Raw genomic sequence first — 22417 nt, 5'->3', positions numbered from 1 at the left:
CTCCATGCTTTTGTTTTCTCTTCCCGACTTTAAATCAAGCGAATAATGATTTATATAGAGTTTTGATTGGTTATAATGTTCTAAGCAGGAAGGAACGTGATAGCACGATTTGATTTTCAAATTTATCAACATCACTGAAGATAGAACTATCAAGAATACATTTTCTTGATATGTTCAGAAGTTAGGTAGAATGAAAGAGTTATGTAACATGGCATATGATGATCTGTGAATCATCATGCTCCAATAGAATTTCCAGCATGACTTACTGTAATATAATCACGTTGGCCTGACGTCATTATATTATACTAACTCATGCTTCAATTCCCAACACTTCTCCAAAAACCATTCATAATTCAAACTCGAATTTTAAAGAAATTTAGAAACTAAAATAGTTTCCTTTATGACGTAACACGGATAGCACGAAGAGATAGATAATTTTGAACAAATATATTTATGAAGGTATCTTCAGAAATATCTAAGATATTTATAACGAAAGATACGATGATATCTTTAGAATTTAAAATATTTAAGATCAGAAGATGATGATGAAATTTGTCCTCAAGGATTTAGAGTAGGGAGCAAGGTATTCGCTAAAGGTTTCATCAGCTTTTTTTTTTTTTTCAAAACTCAGAAAACTGATTCATAGGCTAAAGCGCTTTTCAGAAATTCAGAATTGAAGTTTTGTAAATCCAGGAGATAGAATATATATATATATATATATATATATATATATATATATATATATATATATATATATATATATAATTGTTGTCGTAGAATCGCTGAGGAATTCGAGATTATCGATTTATGCTTCTCGGTATTCGGTATGGTAATTATCGTTACAAGATACTGATAAGTTCATGATAAGACTTCAACAGATAAATATAGTGATTTGTCGGAGAGATTTAAACTAAGGAGCAACGAGATTATTGGTACCTCTGTTGGTAATATTGCAAAATATAAAAGGTTTTCCAGTAACAATAACAATGGCAAACGTATATATCAAAGTTACAATGAGGTTGATTCGAACGAAAAGTCGAAGTTGACTTGCTGGAACTGTGACAAAACTGGCTATCTCGAACAGGAGTTGCAAAGTTATTATCGGTAATAATAACGCTAAGGGAATTAGCACAGCTACGTGTTAAACGTTTACTCAGTTTCTGAGAGTTTTTCAGATGCATAACTATATGCATAAATCTTTTCTTCCGTAGATGAGATGCAGTTGGTTCATTCTCTCGATTGAGGTGTTTTCAAGAATTATGAAAGGTTTGAGCGCAGATTGTAATTGTCAAGATACAATTGAGGTTTAAGATGAAATCAAGTGGCAAACTTGAAGAATTGTTTAGTTTCATATGTTATAATTAATATTTTAATTCATTTTTAATTGTCCAATGTTGATAGTCCAATAATCGGTTTATATATATATAATCTTAGAATTACCCCACGACGTATTGTATACGTATTGTCTTTGCATCAACCCAGAGACGTATTGTATACGTATTGTCTTAGAATTAACTAAGACGTATTGTGTACGTATTGTCTTAGGATTTATCAAAACGTATTGTATACTTATTGTGTTAGGATGTACCAAGAATATTATTATACATATATACAATTACAGATTTCGTGTACATGTCTCAGACTCGATCACAACTCAAAGTATATATATTATTGTAGAATCAACCTCAACCCTGTATAGCGAACTCTAGCATTACAGCATATAGAGTGTCTATGGTTATTCCAAATAATATATATACATGCGTCGATATGATATGACAAAACTTTGTATACGTGTCCCAATATTTAAATGCGTAAATAAATGCAGAAATTAAATGACGATAAATAAAATTGCGATAAATAAATTGCGATAAATTAAATGTAATCAGTTAGCTAGGAACAGTTAGCGTGGATTCTTAACAAAATTCTTCTCATAGTTAAATTGTTTGTTTCTAACAAAATTTATTTTGTCCAATGTTTTCTTCATTATGCCACTTGTTGGACTCTGATAGGTCAAAATCCAAATATGAAATTGAATAAAAATGGTTATTCTGTGGTGAACGGATACATATATACGTGGATGTAAGTAGGATAGTAAATGACTGTTGAATCAAATTCGGAGAATGTACAGTGTAACTTATTAATGTGAAATCTAAATATTCCTCGAGTATTTCCTACCCGTTAATATATTTTCACCATTAACAGTTTGTACGAAAGAATTTTTAATTATAATCTTTATGAAAATATATATACATATATATTTTCTTCAGATATAATCATGGATTTAATGAGTTAATGTGATATTAATCTCATTTGATTTATTATTAGAACAAGAATATATAATCTCTAAAACATTAGAGATTACATAATTGCCATACCGAACGAAGATAATTCATGTAGAACGATACGTAGAACGATGATTATACTTGAGGTACAGAATGAGATGTTGAGGCATAAATTGTTGATGGTACTGGTGCTGTTATTGATGGTACTGTTGGTGCCGGTGATGTTGTTGAAGCTGGTAAATTTTGCACCATATTCTCCAGATTGATTACTCGAGCGCGATGTTCGTTGACTTCTTCTATTATTCCAGGATGATTGTCGGTCGGAACGAGCGGATGAATAAGGTTTAGAATTTGAGATAGTATATAATCGTGGCGAGATATTCAGGAAATGAGGGTGAAAATGGTGTTGCGGATAGGTTCGCCGGTAAGTGCTTCAGGTTCTTCACCAAGAGGTGAATTCGGTTGACGGAAATGATCACCTTCTTCTTGTCTCCAATGATTAAGTAGACTACGAACCCATCAAATAAATTGGTTGATTCATTCTGGTGACTCTGCTTTCGGAGCTTAGTTGAAACTCCATATCGGAATAGCTTTCAGAATCCAAGGAATTCGAATTGGTTGAGGGATTCGTCTCGTACGATCAGATGAAGGATTTTCAATAACAAATAGATTATAGGATGTAGATTAGTACCCTGCAATACATAATTTACATATGCATATATAATACTAAAATCCCATAAGTTACGAAGGAATCTACGGAAGCTGTCAAGTAAGGTCTACAGTAACAGATACGCTAAGATATGAATTAGCAGATATGCTAAGATATGAGTTTTGTCTATACACTATCTAGGCAATAGAGGCAGTAAGATGTGTCTAGACTTTAAGGATGATAAGTAAGTAATTTCCGACACGAAATGATAAGCAAAACTTTTGACATGCAGACACGGTCGAAGTCCAAACTCATTAATGCATCCTAACAACTATCAGTTAGACACACTAATGCAAGACCTAGTTCGCTAAGACCACCGCTCTGATACCAACTGAAAGGACCCGTCCTAATCTATCTGGACGAAGTCCATATTGATTACAAACGATTCACAATAGTTGATTACATCGCGAGGTACTTGACCTCTATATGATACATTTTACAAACATTGCATTCGTTTTTGAAAAGACAATCTTTCATTACATCGAAAGTTGACGACATGCATACCATTTCATAATATATCCAACTATACTTGACTTAATTATAATCTTGATGAACTCAATGATTCGAATGCAACGTCTTTTGAAATATGTCATGAATGACTCCAAGTAATATCTCTAATATGAGCAAATGCACAGCGGAAGATTTCTTTAATACCTGAGAATAAACATGCTTTAAAGTGTCAACCAAAAGGTTGGTGAGTTCATAGGTTTAATTCTATATAATAATCATAATATTTAATAAGCCACAAGATTTCATTTAATTAAATGCGCATGATCATTACAACTGCAAAAATCATTCATACGATGAGTTGCTTGGTAACCGACCTTAACAATAGAGCGCTTAAGATATCTGGCATCATACATTCCACTATTCAAATGTATGACAAGAACCCTTCGAAGTACTAAAGCATTTCCACTATTCAAAAATGGGGGTGGTTGGTGCCCGTAGATCTACCTTTAGGATTCGCGTCAATTAGTGTTTTTCACTAATTCTTAGGTTACCAAGCATAATAATAATAATTACAGATATCCATTATAACAAAACAATCGTAGAATGTAGTTTCATGAACTTGTGCTTATTTTGTAAAACATTTATAAAAGCAGCGCGTGTATTCTCAGTCCCAAAAGTGTAAAGAGAAAAAGGGAGCAAATGAAACTCACTATACTATATTTTGTAGTAAAAATACATATGACGTCATTTAACAAGTGTAGGGTTGACCTCGGATTCACGAACCTATATCAATTGTATATTTGTTAATACATATAGTGTAAATCACAAAATTTTATTTATTATGTATTATTTATATATTTATAGTTATATAGGATTTATAGTAACTTTCATTTTGAAACATATACTTATATTATGTTTTATATTATATTGTATATATATTAATTTTGTGTATATAATTATAATGGTTAATATTTAGTTATAATAATATACCTATTTACTTATATATGTGATTAGTATTGTATTCATGAAATATCATTTGTTATATAAAATATTAATGTAATCTTAGTATATGTAATAAGTATATATGATATACAAAAATTTATTTGTTTAAATGATAGTTTCTCTAGTAATTATAAGGTAATAATGATAGTTTTAGTAAAAATAATATTTTTAATAATAATAGTAGTAAGTTTAATAATAATTTTAATCTTATTAGATATTTTAAATGACCATATTAATAATAAATAAAAAAATGATAAGATTATGACAATAATAATATTAGTAGCAACATTAATAATGATATTAATCATATTTGTAATTATTATTATGATAATAACAATAAATGATCACTAATACTTATTTAGTAATAATAATAATAATAATTTTAATACTTATACTAGTAACACTAACAATCTTTAATAATAATAATAATAATAATAATAATAATAATAATAATAATAATAATAATAATAATAATAATAATAATAATAATAATAATAATAATACTAGTAACAATAATAAAAATGATAATAATAATAAAAAAATAGAAAATAATAATATGAAAGGTTTATACCATTTTAAAGCTGCTGTAAAAAGAATTGCACGAGATGGGGCTCGAACCCGCGACCTCTCGAAACCCGACACTAACCCTTAACCATCGCTCTGCTCTGATTTAGTATCCGAATTAATTATATATAACCCAAACTTTCTGTTCTTCCTATTTCCTTATCTTCTTCAGACCTTAAATCGACAAGGGAATCAATCCTAACTCTAATTAAAGTTTAATTTCTCTTGTAGCTGATATAGGAATGACGGTATTTGAAATTTACAGACATAATTTAAAAGCAAAAGGAATTAAACAGATAGAAGAAGCTGTACAGACCCGTCGCTGAACATGAAGAACAACTTGATCATTGATTTTGAGTTTAAGGTCGTAATAACAGAAGTTTTCTACACGAATTAGGTTGTAAATCGTTTTTAGAAACTTTAGGAACCATCAATTAAACTTAAAACATTCAAACAATGACAAATTTTACAAAGATTAAACTGTTTGACTTTTCGAATTGGAACTTTGACTCAGAAATTCTAGCTCGTTTTGAAAAATTAGAAGATGAGATTTTTCAGATAGCTTCATTAGATGATTCCTAACATAACCTCATTTATGGATTTTCAAATTCGATTCACAATTGTGTTTTGGCCAAAAAATTGAATAACAGAGGTGAAGGTTTCGGTTTAATTGACTTCTGTTTTTAATTCCTATTATTAGCACATACCATCAATATATGGCGATGATAATGATGTTAATTCAACATTTGGATCAGTAATCTATTTGTTATCTAGTGTTTGTTAGTCGACAAGGGATCACAGAGTAACAGAAACAAAACAAATATATATATATATATATATATATATATATATATATATATATATATATATATATATATATATATATATATATATATATATATATATATATAACTCATAAATTGACTCTTAAAAAAATGCGTATGATTATAAAATTTTAAAACTGTAATTTTATGTATATATATCTGTATATGTAATCTATATATATATATATATATCTGTATCAGAAATTTTGTATATATATATATATATATATATATATATATATATATATTTGCATTTGTATTTATAAAACTTAATTACATTATCAATAATCAAAATTTCTAATAATAATAATACTATTAATAATAATAATAATAATAATACTATGAGTAATAATGATATAATGATCACGAAATAAATATTTTAATAATAATTAAAAATTATACTAATAATACTTTTAATAACATTAGTTATATTAATTATGATTAATGATTAATGATAATAGTAATAATAGTTATAATATACCAATTTATACATAACAAATTATATATATATTTATCTCACATTAGAATTAATAATATTAATTATACTAACATTGGTATTAATAGTAATAATAAAAGTATTAATAACATTACTATAACAACTATATTTTAAACTTGCATTTAATATATTAATATTACATATTATTAATTATGTACAATTTAATAATTATATATATAATATGTAATAGTGAAACTTTTTATATATATTCCGATACACATATCATAATATTTATTTATAGAAATTATATACATTTATATATATAGTTTTATTTTAACAATCTCTTTATTACCTTGTATATTATTTTACATGTTCAATTCAAATGATTAAATTATATCTTATTCTTTCAATTTATTATCTATACTTTTGTTTATATATATTTATATACATATATACCTTTATTTACAATCAATTGTTCGTGAATCGTCGGAATTAGTCAAAGGTTCACTGAATCCATATAAATAGTTCAAAGGTAAAACGTATACATGAACACATTTCAAATTTTTTTGAAACATCATTATTACAGACTTTACTTATCATGTCGGAATAAAGATTAAGTTTAAATTTGGTCAGAAATTTCCGGGTCGTCACAGGTCTTATCTTCTTCCTCAATATAAACCTCAACTTTTGCAAGTTGATCCACCAGATTATTATACACGTTCATGTGTTTAATGATATCCCAATCGTCATCCATTATCTCAAATGGCTCCACCTTAAATTGCATATCGCTATTTTTCCGCCATCTCCAAACAAAAAAACTATCCGAAACACCTGGATGCTCTGATACCACTTGTTATGACAATTTGTCTAGTGCACCCACACCAGCGGAAGCTAGGATATAATTTGTTTGAGACAAACTTGCGAGAAATAATAGAAAGTAAATAAAGTAACTGATAACACGAGGATTTAACGTGGTTCGGCAAAACCCTGCCTACATCCACCCCAAGAGTCTCCTTTATTCTTATAATATAAAAGAACCTGGTACAAGAAAAAATACACTATGAGTTAAACCCAAACTCAAGCCCCTTATATTTTAGCATAAAATCTAAGTTTCTCGTATACTCTTTTATTCTCCTTACAAGAATAAAACCCTCAACCTCACAAATACACACTCTCCGTTGATATTATCGATCAACTGTGTTTTCCCTTTGTGATACTTTGATCCTCCCTGGATTTGATCCCTCTGGATCACTTGATCCCACTCTTGGATACTTATAAATCTCCCCATGGACACCTATTTATAACCTTGCATACATGTGTGTTAGGTACATGTAAACTAGAAACATATAAATGGCTACCATCCATTTTTGACTTGTAAATACTTGCACATGTAAAAGCTCCATGTGAAACCAAATACCATTCTAACACACATGTATTTCATGCATTCCATATTCAACATAATGTGAGTCACCTATGTTGACTACCGTCCAACAACATGCAAGTCAAATTCCAAGATATTCAGAACCGCTGATTCCATTTGCACTAGCTGCAACACTCGATCGATGTGTTTAGTCCAATAATTCAGTGAAGAAATATATAATAGCCTAAATTACTACATAAACATGACACGCACCTCATATACTACCGAGTGTTTTCGACCAATCTCAGAGCACATGTCTTCCAGATAGAGTGAAATAATATCGTTATATGTCCTGAAAATATATTTAAAACCGACCAGATTATTGAGACAAGCAATGTGAATATATACATGTACATGTACATGTATATATATACAGATCAAACATACGTATATACGTGTACGTATATATGTATGTGTGTTTGTATGTATGTTTGTGTGTATATGCGTAGGTTTGTTTGTGTACGGATGTATGTAGGCATGTATATAGGTTTGTGTATGGGTGTATGTACGAATATGCATGCATGCATGTATGTATGTATGCATGATTTTGGTGCTTCGCATCGTTCGGTGCATCTTGGGGTTATTATGGCTGAGGACGACCCTCTTTAATCGTGAGCCTGGTTGGTTTTCTTTAGTTGTGTGGCTTCGGGGATGTCTACCGTAAAGGTGCATGAGTGGTGTTTGGTTTGTTACGGGTGGTTGGCTCTTTGCTTTTGCAACAACTTCCACCTGGCATGCCTTTCGAGTTTCTATGGGTTTTTTTTTTTGGATCAATTTATTGAGGCAACAACAAGCGTCGATATAGTGGTGTCTTGACTGCCGCTTTGAGCTTAAATTGATTTCCAGGCAGCCTTTAAAACCCATGGAAATTTGATTAAACCATTTTCATGGAGTCTTTTTTTATTTTTATTTTATTTTTATTTTTGGCCGGAGGTCCCCACGGAAGCAATCTCTCTGCCTTGGAGTAGAGAGGGGGATGAATTTCTCTTCCTATGGGCCTCGACTCATGGTTAAAGAAACGACTTCTCTCTTACTCTACGGCAGAAGAAGGATTGTCTACATCTCACCTCCCCCATACCTCGCATGTGCGGGATTGGGTATTGTTGTTGTTTGTTGTATATACGTATACGTATATACGTGTGTGTGTATATATATATATATATATATATATATATATATATATATATATATATATATATATATATATATATGTACGTATATATTGTCACACCCCCCAAAATGGACCAGGGGTAATTGTGACCAATCATATCATAACACAGTTGTATAAACGAGAACGACTCTATATGAGACTTTTTAAATAAAACCTTTGTTAATAAAACAGCGGAAGCAGTAATACATGTTTACATTATTATTAAAACGTAAAATAAATGTTTATGAACTAAAATATAATATGCGATGTGGAATCCATGCAAGCATCAAATCTATCATCACAAAGTTGCAAACAGCTAGCTCAATCATCACCTGAGACAAAACATGCTTAAAGTGTCAACCAAAAAAGTTGAGTGAAATTCACAGGTTTATAAATAATATCCAAAGTTTTAGACCACAAGATTTAGTTTAAAGTTGATTGATATAGAAATATCAATCTAAAAGTGTTGCTGCATTTTGTAATATCGCTACTAAACAAGTTTACCCTATGACACCTTGTACTGTCAGTGTCGTGGAATCATTATTATGTAACCAAAGACCAATGGTCAAATGGTTAGAGACGTTACTCTCAATAGGCCTACTCACAATAATTAAGTTTGCATTTAAATGTAGCAATTAACGATATTACGGTAGGGATATAGCATGAATTAAAGCATGACAGCATAGTTAACAATTTAGTACTTGTGTCTAAGCGTAAAACAGTTATAAAGCAAGCATGTGTCTCACCCCAAAAGTTATAAAACAGTTATGAAACAGTAAAAAGTGGGGCTATGAAGTTCACCTTAGCAGCACAAAAGAGTATTTCACGAAAGAATTGAACGGAAGGACGTGACCGAGATCTCAACCTAGAGATAGAACGTATGATCAGACATTACCTAACAGACAATAATATATAGTACTATATTGATAGTAATGGTTCACTAAAGAATTTCCATTTTCGGAAGGATACTATTTATGGAAAGTTTCCACTTATAGTAATTTTCCAATTTTAGAAAGTTCGGGTTAATCTTTAGCAATACGTTGTATAACTTTACTCAAACTTCGTTGCTATCAAATAAGTCAGGAATGACCAGATGTAACCGGGGGCCCAGGACTCTTGACCAGAATCTAAGTCATGGCATTCGAGATCCACAAGCTTACCCATAAATGGCAACCTAGACATCATTCACTTACGACCGTGAGTAGCGATGAAGTTCACATGAATTGTACATTATCTTTGATTAACCTTCACTTTAGGTTTATATGTTATATTATATTTATTAATGTATTAACAATTTGATTATCTTATATTATATACTATAAGTTATTATTATTAAATTAGTATAGTTATAAAATAAGTGTTTATTAATAATGTATTGTTATTAAATTACATTATAAGCATTATACTTTATTATATAGTATACTTAGTTATTAACCGTAAGTTATAATAATAATATTAATTTAGTATATGTAACATACTTATGTTAATCGAAAATCATACTAATATATGTTAATTCGAATATTAATTCATTAAATATTATATTTATAATTTTTATAAACTTAGTTAATTATACAATTCAGTAGGATATTTTATAAAAATAATTTTATCAAGTTTTTGTATTTATTTCCCACTTTTCTTTATATATATACTCGATTTATATTAATCAAATTTAATTAGGTAATAAATATTAAATTGACCTAAATAAATAATTTTATATTTTTTACAGGTTCTATATTATGTAAAAATGTTATAAAAATTATTAAATCAAATTTTATATCAAAATATTATTTATTTAATGTTTTCTAATTATTTAACCATTGTAATCGGCCTATAATTAAATAAATAAGAAAAATAATTTAAAATTAATTTTTATATTTTTTTTAAAGTATCTAGTGATGCTACTAATCATATAAAAATTTTATAAAAATATTTAATACACGTTTGTATTTATTTTGTATTTTCTTTCTTATTTCTCTCGGTTTAGAATAATGCAAAAGTAAATTCTTTTTAAATACTAATCTTCCCATTTATTTAATTTTTATAATTTTTACTTGTTTATAAAAGTATAATAATCTCAAAAAAAAATTATAATTATTTTTATTACTGTTTAATATTTTATTACGAATTTTATATTGTTTTTATGTTTAAATACTACATAATTCGTATTTAATTATAAATAATATTCCATAAATTATAAAAATTATTTTTATACATCATAATACTTATAATACTAATTATAACATGTAAAAATAATATATATATATATATATATATATATATATATATATATATATATATATATATATATATATATATATTAAATTCGAATTTTTAAAGAATATACAAAAAAATAAAAGTAATTCGATAAAAAATATAGAAAATACCTCAAGTACTTTTCCAAGTTTGTTAGAGAGTTTTTCCAAAGATTTGATACAAGTTTTTATGAAATAGAAGTGGGTATTTATAGGAAAAAAATGGTTGGTGAAAAGAAAAAATATAAATAAAATAACGGTGCCAATTTTGACAAAAAATAAAAACATGTTAAAAATGTTTTTAATAAGTTTTTGTTTTTGAAAATATTTAGTCAAAATTCATGGGCTCATTGTTTAATTTATAAAAAAATCTCTTTTTTTATAAGCTAAAAATATATATATAATGATTAAAATAACTTATCATTTAATTAATAATTATGTTTCATATAGTTTTAAATATAATACGCATTAATATTAATATTAACTAAAGTTATTTTATATAATTAGTGTAAACTTTAGTTAACAAAAAGTGTCGACTAAAAATAAATATTTGATCAATGTCAAATTTAATTATATATTACGTATGGATAACAACCCTATAGTCAAATTAGTCAATTCAGGTATGGAAATATGAGGGTTGTTATATATATGTATATATATATATGTACGTATATATGTGTGTATATTGTGTGTGTGTGTATATATATATATATATATATATATATATATATATATATATATATATATATATATATATATATATATATATATATATATATATATATGTATATATGTATATATATATGTATATATGTATATATAATCCATTATCATAGGAGGAAAATTGTGATAAATGACTTACGAAGCTATCACAATGCAGGAGGCACCAATCAATTGAAATTGTTGTATCCCCACTATTGGAGTGGCGCAAAGGTAACGATCCAAGTAGTTAACAGCCAAATGCAATGTAGTAGCCCAAATGTCAAAAGAATCAGAAATCTATAACACACAATTTTACATTAGTAGTTAATGGTGCGCCATATGGTTTGCATGTATTAAAAAACATTATAAACCGGAAAAGACGCTTAAAAGGCATAAAAAATAGCATTGAGAGAATTTTTTAATATATATATACACACATATATACAAAAAGGATTTTATGTGGACAACGAAAGTAGAAGATGTTTTTGAAGGAATAAAAAAGTTGTTAAAAGAACTTCCAACTTTAACCGCCCCAATAGCAAGGGAAACATTAACTATGTACATGGCAATATCAAAAGAATTAATAGATATAGTTAATTACCAATAATTAATAACATAATCAAAAAATCACTTCAAATCATTTGGTGGAACATGTTTGTTTGTTGGTCAACTTTGTACCTTAACAAGCCAATCTATTGTGACTGCACGCATGTAAATTTTAGCGTAGTCCAGCACCTCGTCCATGTAATCATCTCTGATTCTTTTCTTTGCCTGAAAAACCAGCATCGATAAACAATTAAATTAAAACCATCTGAAACAACATAGTAAGTACAAATTCCACAATAGTGAATATTGCACCTCAGTAGCTCTAAAACTCGGATAATAACAGTCATATGCTGGAATGCCATACAACTTTGCTTCCGTGTAATCAATATCACGGACAAGATTTATATACTTCTCACCACTAGAACCGGTCACCTAAAACAAAAACACTATATTAAGAGTTTGTTGGAGGCCTAACCATACAAGGTTTGAACTTAACTATACGAATACCAATGATAAATAAACTATATAAAATAGCGTACCGGAGCGGGTTCATCTTCATCATCCCACAAGCTTTTAGGCTCTTTTTTAATGACGAGTGGGGCTGGCACATCCTCTGCCACAATGAAACAATTGCAACGCGTGTGAAAATATATATTGATTACAAGTTCCAAGAATATGACTTAATCCATGACTAATGCAAGAAGAAAGATAATACCAAAAAAAACCACCACGAATTTATAATACAACCGTATTAACAGAGTATCATCTATATAACTATAATTTTGATCTACCAACTAACTACTCATGTATATAACTATAATTTTGATCTACCAACTAGTATATCACATAGGCAATATTTTGAGCTAAACTATATTAGCCAAGAAGAGATGTCGTACATAAGCTTCAAAACTATTATGTCTACTTTCATCCTATTCTGGTCTTAGGAAGGAAGCATTTAGCAGAATTACTGTAACATGTGCAAAAAAAATAAAAAATAAAAAAAAAATACCTGTTTTCTTTTTACCAGCAGCAGCTTCTTTATCTACTTTTAGTTTTTCATTCGCAACAAACAACTGTGATGTATAAATCCCTGGCATTACTAGTTTGAAAAATCCCTGGCTCTTAATCATAACAAACAACTGTGATCCGCTAAGGATAAGAAGAGATCAACTAATAAACCTGCAAAAGAAAAAGAAAAAAAAAAACACAGAATTCAATTCAACTTGGATATAAAAACATATGATTCTTTCAACAAGCTTCAAAATATTGGAGTAAAAAAACAATCATCATCAAATACTAGTACATCTTATATCAAATTGTATGTATCAATTAATACCTAAACTACTACCAGTTAACCTACCTCTTGCATGCATACAAAATCAATCCCATTCCACAACCGATTTACATGTCGCAACTAGTTGCAAACGCAATTGCTTGATTTAAACTTGTAATTACATAATTAACGCCAGCTTTATTTTTGATTACATACAATTACAATATCCAATGAAAGTTAAGAAAGAATAAGCTGACCAATTTTTGTTTGAAGTTGATTATACAGTGATTGAAATTATAGTACCTGACGACGGTTAGTGGTGCAACGGTGTCGATAAGAGGTTTAAGGCTACGTATCCAATAACAGTTGATGGGATTTTGATACTGGCTTCTGTTTGTTTGTTTGTGTATCTAGGGTTTTATGATTTACTCTTATTGTTTTTGTAAGCAATAGAGGGTGGTGTACTTGTGGGCTACCCTACTAGCCATTATTCTCTTCATCTCCATCACCGGTTCTAAATCGAGTTTTGTAACTCCATTCTCGTCCTTTTCTTCTTTCCCCCACGCTATTGCCCTAGTCGATCGATTATTCATTCAGCCAGGTACTGATTGATTAACTGGTGTTGTCTCTTCTAAAATCGAATTTCTTGGCCGATATTGGTTATTCAGATCGGGATTCGTAAAAAAACGTGATGGAACAGGTACTATATGTTTACTAAAGAAAGCAATCCGTAAAAAGCAACTAAAATATTCGTTGGTGTTCGGGTGAAAACTTGAACTAAGTACACACATGCTTTTAAAAAGGAGGTGATACTTACGCACTCAATATTAATTCATCCAAATTAAAAGTATAATAGTAAGTTAGTGTATATGGATCAATTCTTGGTGTATATGGATCAATTCTTTGTGTATGAATATCACTAAAAAGTAAAAACATACCAACTGCTCAAGCGTAATTGTCGATGAATTCATATCCCCAAATGCATGCATCTCTATCTCTAATCTCTAAATCTCTAAATTAAATTAAAACAAATAAACAAATATGATCAGTTACAAAAAGTAGTAGAAAAAATTATCAGGAAATTAAATTATGAAATTCACTAACCCACATGAATCAAACAGACAAAAGACATATACGATTACTTCAATCTAGATTTCGAACCGCACAGAATTGAAAGCCAATTAAGGCCAAATCAAATATAATTCACCAGTAACTGTTTTAATAATCGATTTGGATATGAAAACTCTTACAGATAAAACTTTATCTAAGAGGTGCTGTCAAGTAAGATTTTTGAAACATTGATGATATAATTAAATTTTTTCTTCTAATAATAAAAGAGAATAGAGAAAGATCTTCAGTATTGTAACTTTTTTAACTATATGAACTGATATATTTTTTTCCACCACAGTTTACAATCCATGAGATGATTGATGAAGGAACACAGGGGGAAGTTTACAAAGCTCTTGACCGAAAAAACAAAGAACTTGTCGCTATGAAGAAGATTCTTCTTCCGAGAAAAGAAGACAGTAAGAGACTAAAAGCAACGCTTATAAGAGAAATCACCATGTTAAAACGTGTGGAGCATGAAAACATCGTCAGGTAATTTTCAACTAACCAATAGTTAGCTATTAATTTTCCTTGGGCAGTAAGTCTATTTATAGATAACTAAAGACAAAAAAGAAATGACGGAGAAGGAATCAAACACATACGAGTAATTTGTATTTCCTTATAATTTGACACGTGGAAGTTAATGGAGGCATATTCGGCTAACAATTTACGGAGTAGTTTTGGTAAGCACACAACGGGGTTGAACCATCAACCTCTTTGGTTGAAAAGTCCCTCGAATACCTATAAGACCTTTGGTAAGCAATAGTTAGCTATCACTCTTTGGTTGAAAAGCAATACTCTGCTGAGAATCTGAACGTATTGAATAGTTAGGAATTTATATACATTATTCATCTTTATGGTTTATGGACAGGTTACGTAAGGTTGTGTGTAGTAAAGAAGAAGTGTATATGTGTCTTGAGTACCTAAACTCCGACATGTGCAAGTACATGAAAGAATCTGGTCCAGAGTTGTCAAAGGATCATTGTCTTGTGAAAGTGAGTAAATTTGGGATTTAAAATACTTGTATAACTTTTTGTAGCATTTTCTAACATATTGCAACTTTTGATTACCCTCTTTTAATTTTCAGATGTTCTTGTATCAAATACTGTGTGGAATTGCTTGTTGCCATGATCATGGAGTGGTACATAGGGATCTAAAGCCTGCAAACTTGTTGATGGATCCTAAAAGCAATGTTTTAAAGATTGCAGACTTTGGGTTGGCCCGGGGACTTATTACTCTTTCCCAGCCTTTATCGCCTAAGGTAATTAAATGGTTTTTTTTAAGTTTCTTGTTCAAATTTTAGCACATTTAGTGTATTTATTTATGTGTTTCTAAGATTACTAGGGTTTGTTAAACATGTCACTTAAATAATTAATATATAACTTTTCAGGTGGGGACAGTGTGGTATATGGCACCAGAAGTAATATATAACTTTTCAGGTGGGGACAGTGTGGTATATGGCACCAGAAGTTCTTCTTGGATCACAAGCTTATTCTACTGCTGTCGATGTGTGGGCCATTGGTTGTATTTTTGCTGAGATGGTGAATGGGGGACAACCCCTTTTTGAAGGAGAATCTGAGATTGACCAGTTGTATCATATTTTTAGGTAATGTATTCTTGAAGATTTTACATTTCATGTGTTCCTTTTTAATTTATAATTAGATAGATATTATATCCAGATAGTTTTTTCTTTCTCTACAATATAGAATAATGGGAACTCCAAATGAAAATGCATGGCCCATATTACTTCCTCGCTTCGCTTCAAACTTTCCAACTTCTACAGGGGAGGTGATGAATTATTCCTAATTTTTAATGCTTATGATCAGTTATGTTATTGTGTTAGCTAGTTGGTTAGTTGGTGTTATTTAAAAACTAACATGATTTTTTTTTTTTTTCTTCCTACTTTTAGGACCTTGCAAATGTTGTACCAGATCTTGATAAATATGGTCTTGATCTCTTACGCGTAAGTTTGTTCAGACTAATTACTATTTGAATGAATTATAATTAATTCTTGTATGCTGAATTACCTAATTCTCGTATGCTGAATTACCTATTACCTAATCCATATGAAAATCAACAGGTCATACAAGTGATATACGAGACATTTTATTTATTATACATGTTTGCTAAGTGGTTTACATATTAGCAATTGACTAGTTGTTTATGTTGTGCTCACAAACTGCTTATCAACCATGTTCGTACAGAGTATACACAATGCAACTTTAAAATTTAATGGAAATAGTTCATCGTCGTAGATCTTATCAAGAGTTTTACTAACCCGATTATCCAACCATTCGTGAATATTAAAATATTGAAACATGGGACAAACCAGGCTTTGCCCACTAGAAGTCTTGATTACAGAATCATTTATGGGCTTTTTTTTTTTTTTTTTTTTCCAGGAAATGCTTTACATCGACCCCTACCAAAGAATTACAGCTAAGGCTGCACTGGAGCATGAGTACTTCAAGGATATCAGGACAAAAAGCATAAGAATTATAGCCTAGGCAACAAAAAAAAAAAAAATAAATAAAATAGAATTCTGTACAAATCGTAAAACAGTGAATTTCTTAATGCATATTATTAGGTTCATGGGTCAAAAACACGTTCCTTGTCGCCTTTGTATTGGGTTTTAACTAATGTCGGACTCGGAAGTTGACATCCCCCTCAGGTCGGTGGATTGACCCATTTACCCAAACATGGGTTGAAAAGTTAAATGGGTTGGTAGTCTGAGAGTCAAGATCATAACATATTACTCCAATATTACGCTGGATTTGGGCTTGTGCTAGAAAATCACTAGTAGATCAATGAGAATTATCTAATCAGATTTTGAATGCTAGTAAGATTTAATTATTAATGTTTTTATAGTTTTCATGTATAATGTATAATTCTACCTTGTGACCATACCCATTAATTATAATATTTTCTTCATGTTTAACCTGTATCGTTTCTTGCAACAATCGTTATAATTAAACTTAGCAAGTATTGATCTCAATCTAATAGTAACTCTGGACTGATAAGTAATGCAAACTGTATTTCACCAATCAATAACATAGTTAGGCTGCACAGTGTAAATTTAGTTTCAAGCTCGGAATTTAAAACAATACTTGCAATCACCCAGCACAAGTTACTGAAAGAAATACATCAAATAAAAATTACCAGATGCTACTACAAACATTTAGAAGCTATATCTTAAGGAACAAGCAAAGTGCATACAGCATAACCTTCCATCTTAACTGCTACATCATCACATCGTGCAACTTAGTGCAAGAACCGAATGATCTCCTTCAATTAACTGGCAAATGAACAAAAAAAAAAATGAGTGAATGACAAACAAAAAAGTTAGAATGACAGAGTCAATAATTGCAAATCATAGACATAGCAAGATGAAACTCGTAAGAATTACGGATAAACGGATAAGGTTTTCTCTTTTCAGTATATCTAGAGGGTGAATATATATACTCTGGTAACCTGGCCGACCTAACGGATTATCATGTGATCGTTTCCGACCATTTACCTAGCCACACCAAGATACCAAGATACGTTTGTACTGAGGTTTGAACTTGAGACCACTAACCTATCATGGGATATACGCGGCCTCTTGTGAGGATATATCAGAATAGCATACAAACTAATAAGATTTCAGTCAAGCTTGATTGTCATAGCTGTAACAATGAAGGTTTTGACAGGGCATAGTCAACTAGAAAGTCATACTTAAACAGTAGGTTGGGTAATATCAAACTGGGTGAAGGGTTATACCCAATATATATATATATATATATATATATATATATATACACACACACACACACACACACACACGCACACATAGATATGTAGGATTCGCGCTTTTCAATGGTAGTATACAATGGGGTCATATATTGTGCAGAGTAGAACATCAAAAAAGTGGCATACATGTGTAAGATATTGAAACAGAGTAAGCTTATTGATAACACATGTTTCTGTTACAGCTTGGCTGGTGTATCATATATATTCATTATTACTTTCCATTCAAATGTCAAAAAAAAAAAAAAAAAAAAAAAAAAAAAAAAAAAAAAAAAAATCAGATCGTTGAAGTTGGTAGCTAACATCTATGATTCTACTGCCATTGTTAGTTTGAATCTAGGATATTGTTTATGCAGTTAGAAGGTATAATGACTATAGAGAACATAACGACTAAAGATAAAAGGTATTGAGTGCGAAGGCAGCACAAGTTGGGTCACAAGCTTTCAAATCTCACTGTGTATGCCACTTTATTGAATTAATTTTATTAAAGACAAACACTAATAAAATATTTTTTACTTTGAACTGACTAATCAAATCAAATATTAGGTTACATGGAATCATGGAAACCAACTTTGATAAACAAACTGTATGTGTTCAAAATCCACATAAATGCTTCACAATTTCATATGATTGTGTCATATATTCATGCCGTTAAAAACACCGTTCGCAATGACCATCAAAAAATCGAAAATGCTTCCAGTTATGCGTTACTGACAAGCTTCAAATTAATTACTCACTCCACATAATTTATGATACCTTTTAGACATGTAGCCGGCCATCACAATAAGACCAGCTTTATATTAGTGCTAGTTCCTAAAAGATCCTTTCTTCCCTTGACTAAATTTCAAAAATGGAAATTACTGAGGAAGTGACATATACACATATCAGACTAATAAAGTGAGTTCCTAACCAAACTGAGTCACAGTAAAAAAAGCAAAAATGTTTTAAAAGGGTCTCAATGTTATAAATATTCCCTGCTTAGAAGGTTCTATTGTTCTAGTATCACTACTGATTTGAAGCAATGTCTACGACGAAAAAATCAATTATAGTGCCAACTCCTACTGAGTCGAGATCGATAGAAAAACACAGACCTTCATAACTCCTGGTCATATACGATATTTGTTGACATGGCATACTCAACTTGATGGATGACAACTGTAGCTCATGAAGAGGGCAGACTGCTACAAGACTATTCGCGGGGCACTACAACCTAACTAATGCATAATGAAATATAAATAAATAACTAATGCAGGGGTATTTCTGATGCCATTTCTACTACTTAATCACATTGATGCGCCTGCAAGATTATCCTTTATCTAACTTTTTGCTTCTTTAATAGATCCTATATGATGTATGTACTGCTTACTGCCTGATTTGTTAATGCTAGTGAAGATCATTTATCACTTATATGACAAGAAAGAAGTGCTCACTTTTGTTGGTACGTGATGATGATGGTATCCATTTTAATTTCACACACCGGCTAGTTTGAGTATTTCATGACAAAGAAGACCCATTCAAGCAAAAAAGTGATATCGTAGTTATAGTAGTATTACTTCTCCACACTATAGCAGTAATTAACACTAAAATGAAGTTAGCGCCCCATGGATCAAATATCAGAAAATCTTGCATTGCAAATATAGAGCACCACATATTAGATAATTGAAACTATCTACTTGATTGTAAACAATATAATTGTTAGAAGAACCTAAAATTTGATTATCATTAGTATAAAACCTAAACTAGTAGCAGTAACATTAACGTACCTTGGAACATGTCCATCAACATAGCAGCGACATTGCCGACGTCATCGTCATCATCATCGTCATCCTCATCATCATCATTATTTTCGTCCTCGTCATCATCATCGTCATCATCATCATAACTGATGAGCATAGTATTCGGCTGATCAATCAAAAGTAACGTTTCCGTAAAGGAGTCCACGGTGATCTCCCCTAAAGCATAACCGTTTCCAAAAACCTCAAGATCATTGAACTCTTTTGAACATGGTCCGTAAACTTCAAAACTATATACATTAGCTACTAACCTTGACAATATAGGTTCACCATTCTTTCTAAAACCTAGAACATGATACCATGACTCCTTTGGAGCCTTAAAAGTAAAAAGTTTATCAAAAGAGTTTGGAACACCATGTTTCATTATCCATACATCACAAACTTGTTGATTTCCCTTTTTATAATCATCAATAACAACAAGAGACTCCATTCGCTTTAATAAGTCCAACTGTCCGGATGAACGTGCTAAAAAATCCGGAAGGTATAATTCTCCAATTTCGTCACTTTTCAGATCAAATGTAATCATCATATTTTCACTATATCCATTCCAAGTGCTTCGACTATCATCCTTAGCAAGAAAATATATAATATTATCTATAACTACCTGAAACCAAGTCAAGGAAACTGACTTACGAAGCTTATCGCTAGGTATAGTTCTCCAAACCCCTGAGCTAACTGTATAAACCTCCACGACCGAATTAGAAGTGGTACTACTACCATATCTCCTAATTTTGACTACCTTAGGGTCAATACTGTCATGACAAACTCCGAAACCAACAACAAAACTCGTGCCATTAGGAATCGGTATAACGATACATCTTCGAATTGAAGGATTCCATAAATAACATTTACCACCTATATCATTATTACCACGTTTAAATAAACAAAATAATCCGTGACAAGAACCTACTTGGATAACATCAATTAGGTTAAAAGTGTTAGGAACATTAATAGGTAACTTATTTTGGGGTAAATTATCATCGTCTATAACGGTAACGTGATCTAGTTGAAATCCGGGAGTAAATTCTGTATAGTACCGTGCAAGTAGATAATGCTGCTGATTGTGGTGGACGCTGTGTTCAGTGATGAACGACGAACTTTTGATGATGGAATTGAATAATTTTGAAAGCGATGTGCATTGAATCAATGATTTAATCGGGAGATGTTTTATGATTTCAACTTGGATCTCGATCGGAATGTTAGCAGGTATTTTTAATTCTGAGTTTGAGTCTGTGGACATGTTTGATTTTAGGGTTTCGAATTTTAGGGCTTGAATTTGTAATGGGGAAGGTGATTGATCGAAGTGTGTATGAGTTTAATGAATTTTAGGGCTTTAATTGCCTAGGTAAAAGGTAAAGGACGGCTGTATGCCTCCTGAATCCTGATTTTGGGTTTAATGAATGAGATTATCACAAAAAGCCCTTTTTGAACTTGTTTGCGTGAGAGTCCAAGTTTGACAATTTGTCTTCGCAAGGATCAAGATGCCTCTTGTTTCCTTGCGCCTTGCGTCCTTGCGACCTTAGTCACACTTGAGAGCAATGATCAAGGTGCCTCTTGCTCCCTTGCTCCTAGAGGCACCTTGCTTCCACCTGGGAGCAAGAGGCACCTTGCGTCTTTGTTTCTACCTGGGAGCAAGGGAGCAAGAGGCACCTTGCTCCTTGCTCCTTGTTCCTTGCTCTCAAGTGTGACTAAGGTCACAAGGACACAAGTCTTGCGAGGACAAATTGTCAAAAAAAAATTTATGGACTCTCAAGCAAACAAGTTCAAAAAAATGGATTTTTTTGGTCATAATTCCTTAATTAATTGAGGATCTGGCGCATCTGACGTTGATGCTGCCCATACAATTTCTGTTTGGGCCCTCTGATTAATGGGCCTAATTCTTTATTAAATGGTGGGCTGGATTTGAACATTCATTGCCTGAGGTTGATTCGGTTAAGCAGAATGTCCATGGTGTTAGTGGTTTAGATCTCGGTCTTCGACAAAAAATGGTTATTGAGGACGATCTTTATTCTATTTTCCTGTGTTGCAGCAGTCGTCTAAGCTCTTTTCATAGCTTCAAAATGTCAAAATATTAGCGTAAGATTAGGTATTGCCTTATGTGACTTGTTTTCCTTTTACAAGTCA

General features: G+C 30.8%; 3 protein-coding genes across 3 annotated transcripts; 1 reads left to right on the top strand and 2 right to left on the bottom strand.

Moving 5' to 3' along the window:
• Positions 1 to 11947: 11947 nt before the first annotated feature.
• LOC139864616 (cyclin-A1-4-like) lies at positions 11948 to 14039 on the bottom strand. The gene is made up of 6 exons (XM_071853195.1): positions 13914 to 14039; positions 13347 to 13516; positions 12877 to 12950; positions 12650 to 12769; positions 12470 to 12562; positions 11948 to 12088 (listed from the first exon to the last, which is right to left on the bottom strand). The coding sequence occupies exons 2-6, from the start codon at positions 13465 to 13467 to the stop codon at positions 11948 to 11950; spliced, it is 549 nt and encodes a 182-aa protein (XP_071709296.1). The 5' UTR covers positions 13468 to 13516; positions 13914 to 14039.
• Positions 14040 to 14301: 262 nt separating this feature from the next.
• On the top strand, positions 14302 to 17237 carry LOC139864615 (cell division control protein 2 homolog). The gene is made up of 8 exons (XM_071853194.1): positions 14302 to 14310; positions 15019 to 15209; positions 15589 to 15712; positions 15805 to 15978; positions 16157 to 16323; positions 16424 to 16505; positions 16627 to 16680; positions 17117 to 17237. The coding sequence occupies exons 1-8, from the start codon at positions 14302 to 14304 to the stop codon at positions 17219 to 17221; spliced, it is 906 nt and encodes a 301-aa protein (XP_071709295.1). The 3' UTR covers positions 17222 to 17237.
• Positions 17238 to 17961: 724 nt separating this feature from the next.
• On the bottom strand, positions 17962 to 21391 carry LOC139864614 (uncharacterized). The gene is made up of 4 exons (XM_071853193.1): positions 21331 to 21391; positions 20264 to 21148; positions 19362 to 19414; positions 17962 to 18009 (listed from the first exon to the last, which is right to left on the bottom strand). The coding sequence occupies exons 2-4, from the start codon at positions 20820 to 20822 to the stop codon at positions 17962 to 17964; spliced, it is 660 nt and encodes a 219-aa protein (XP_071709294.1). The 5' UTR covers positions 20823 to 21148; positions 21331 to 21391.
• Positions 21392 to 22417: the final 1026 nt, after the last annotated feature.

The sequence above is a fragment of the Rutidosis leptorrhynchoides genome, chromosome 8 (genome assembly GCF_046630445.1).
Source record: "Rutidosis leptorrhynchoides isolate AG116_Rl617_1_P2 chromosome 8, CSIRO_AGI_Rlap_v1, whole genome shotgun sequence".
In the NCBI taxonomy this organism is placed as follows: Eukaryota; Viridiplantae; Streptophyta; class Magnoliopsida; order Asterales; family Asteraceae; genus Rutidosis; species Rutidosis leptorrhynchoides.
The sequence above is the reverse complement of the archived record's forward strand: the minus strand, read 5'-3'. Positions and strand labels throughout refer to the sequence as shown.

Excerpts from the sequence above, each read along its gene's own strand:
- LOC139864616 (XM_071853195.1), bottom strand. The coding sequence starts at position 13,467 with ATGATTAAGAGCCAGGGATTTTTCAAACTAGTAATGCCAGGGATTTAT. Across the intron at positions 12,951-13,346 it reads TGCTGGTAAAAAGAAAACAG|AGGATGTGCCAGCCCCACTC; the intron begins GTATTTTTTTTT and ends TCATTGTGGCAG. Across the intron at positions 12,770-12,876 it reads ATGAAGATGAACCCGCTCCG|GTGACCGGTTCTAGTGGTGA; the intron begins GTACGCTATTTT and ends TTTTTGTTTTAG.
- LOC139864615 (XM_071853194.1), top strand. Across the intron at positions 16,324-16,423 it reads CAGTTGTATCATATTTTTAG|AATAATGGGAACTCCAAATG; the intron begins GTAATGTATTCT and ends TCTACAATATAG. Across the intron at positions 16,681-17,116 it reads ATGGTCTTGATCTCTTACGC|GAAATGCTTTACATCGACCC; the intron begins GTAAGTTTGTTC and ends TTTTTTTTCCAG.
- LOC139864614 (XM_071853193.1), bottom strand. The coding sequence starts at position 20,822 with ATGATGATTACATTTGATCTGAAAAGTGACGAAATTGGAGAATTATAC. Across the intron at positions 19,415-20,263 it reads GTTGATGGACATGTTCCAAG|TTTGGTTAGGAACTCACTTT; the intron begins GTACGTTAATGT and ends ACTGTGACTCAG. Across the intron at positions 18,010-19,361 it reads GTGTATATGTCACTTCCTCA|TTAATTGAAGGAGATCATTC; the intron begins GTAATTTCCATT and ends TTCATTTGCCAG.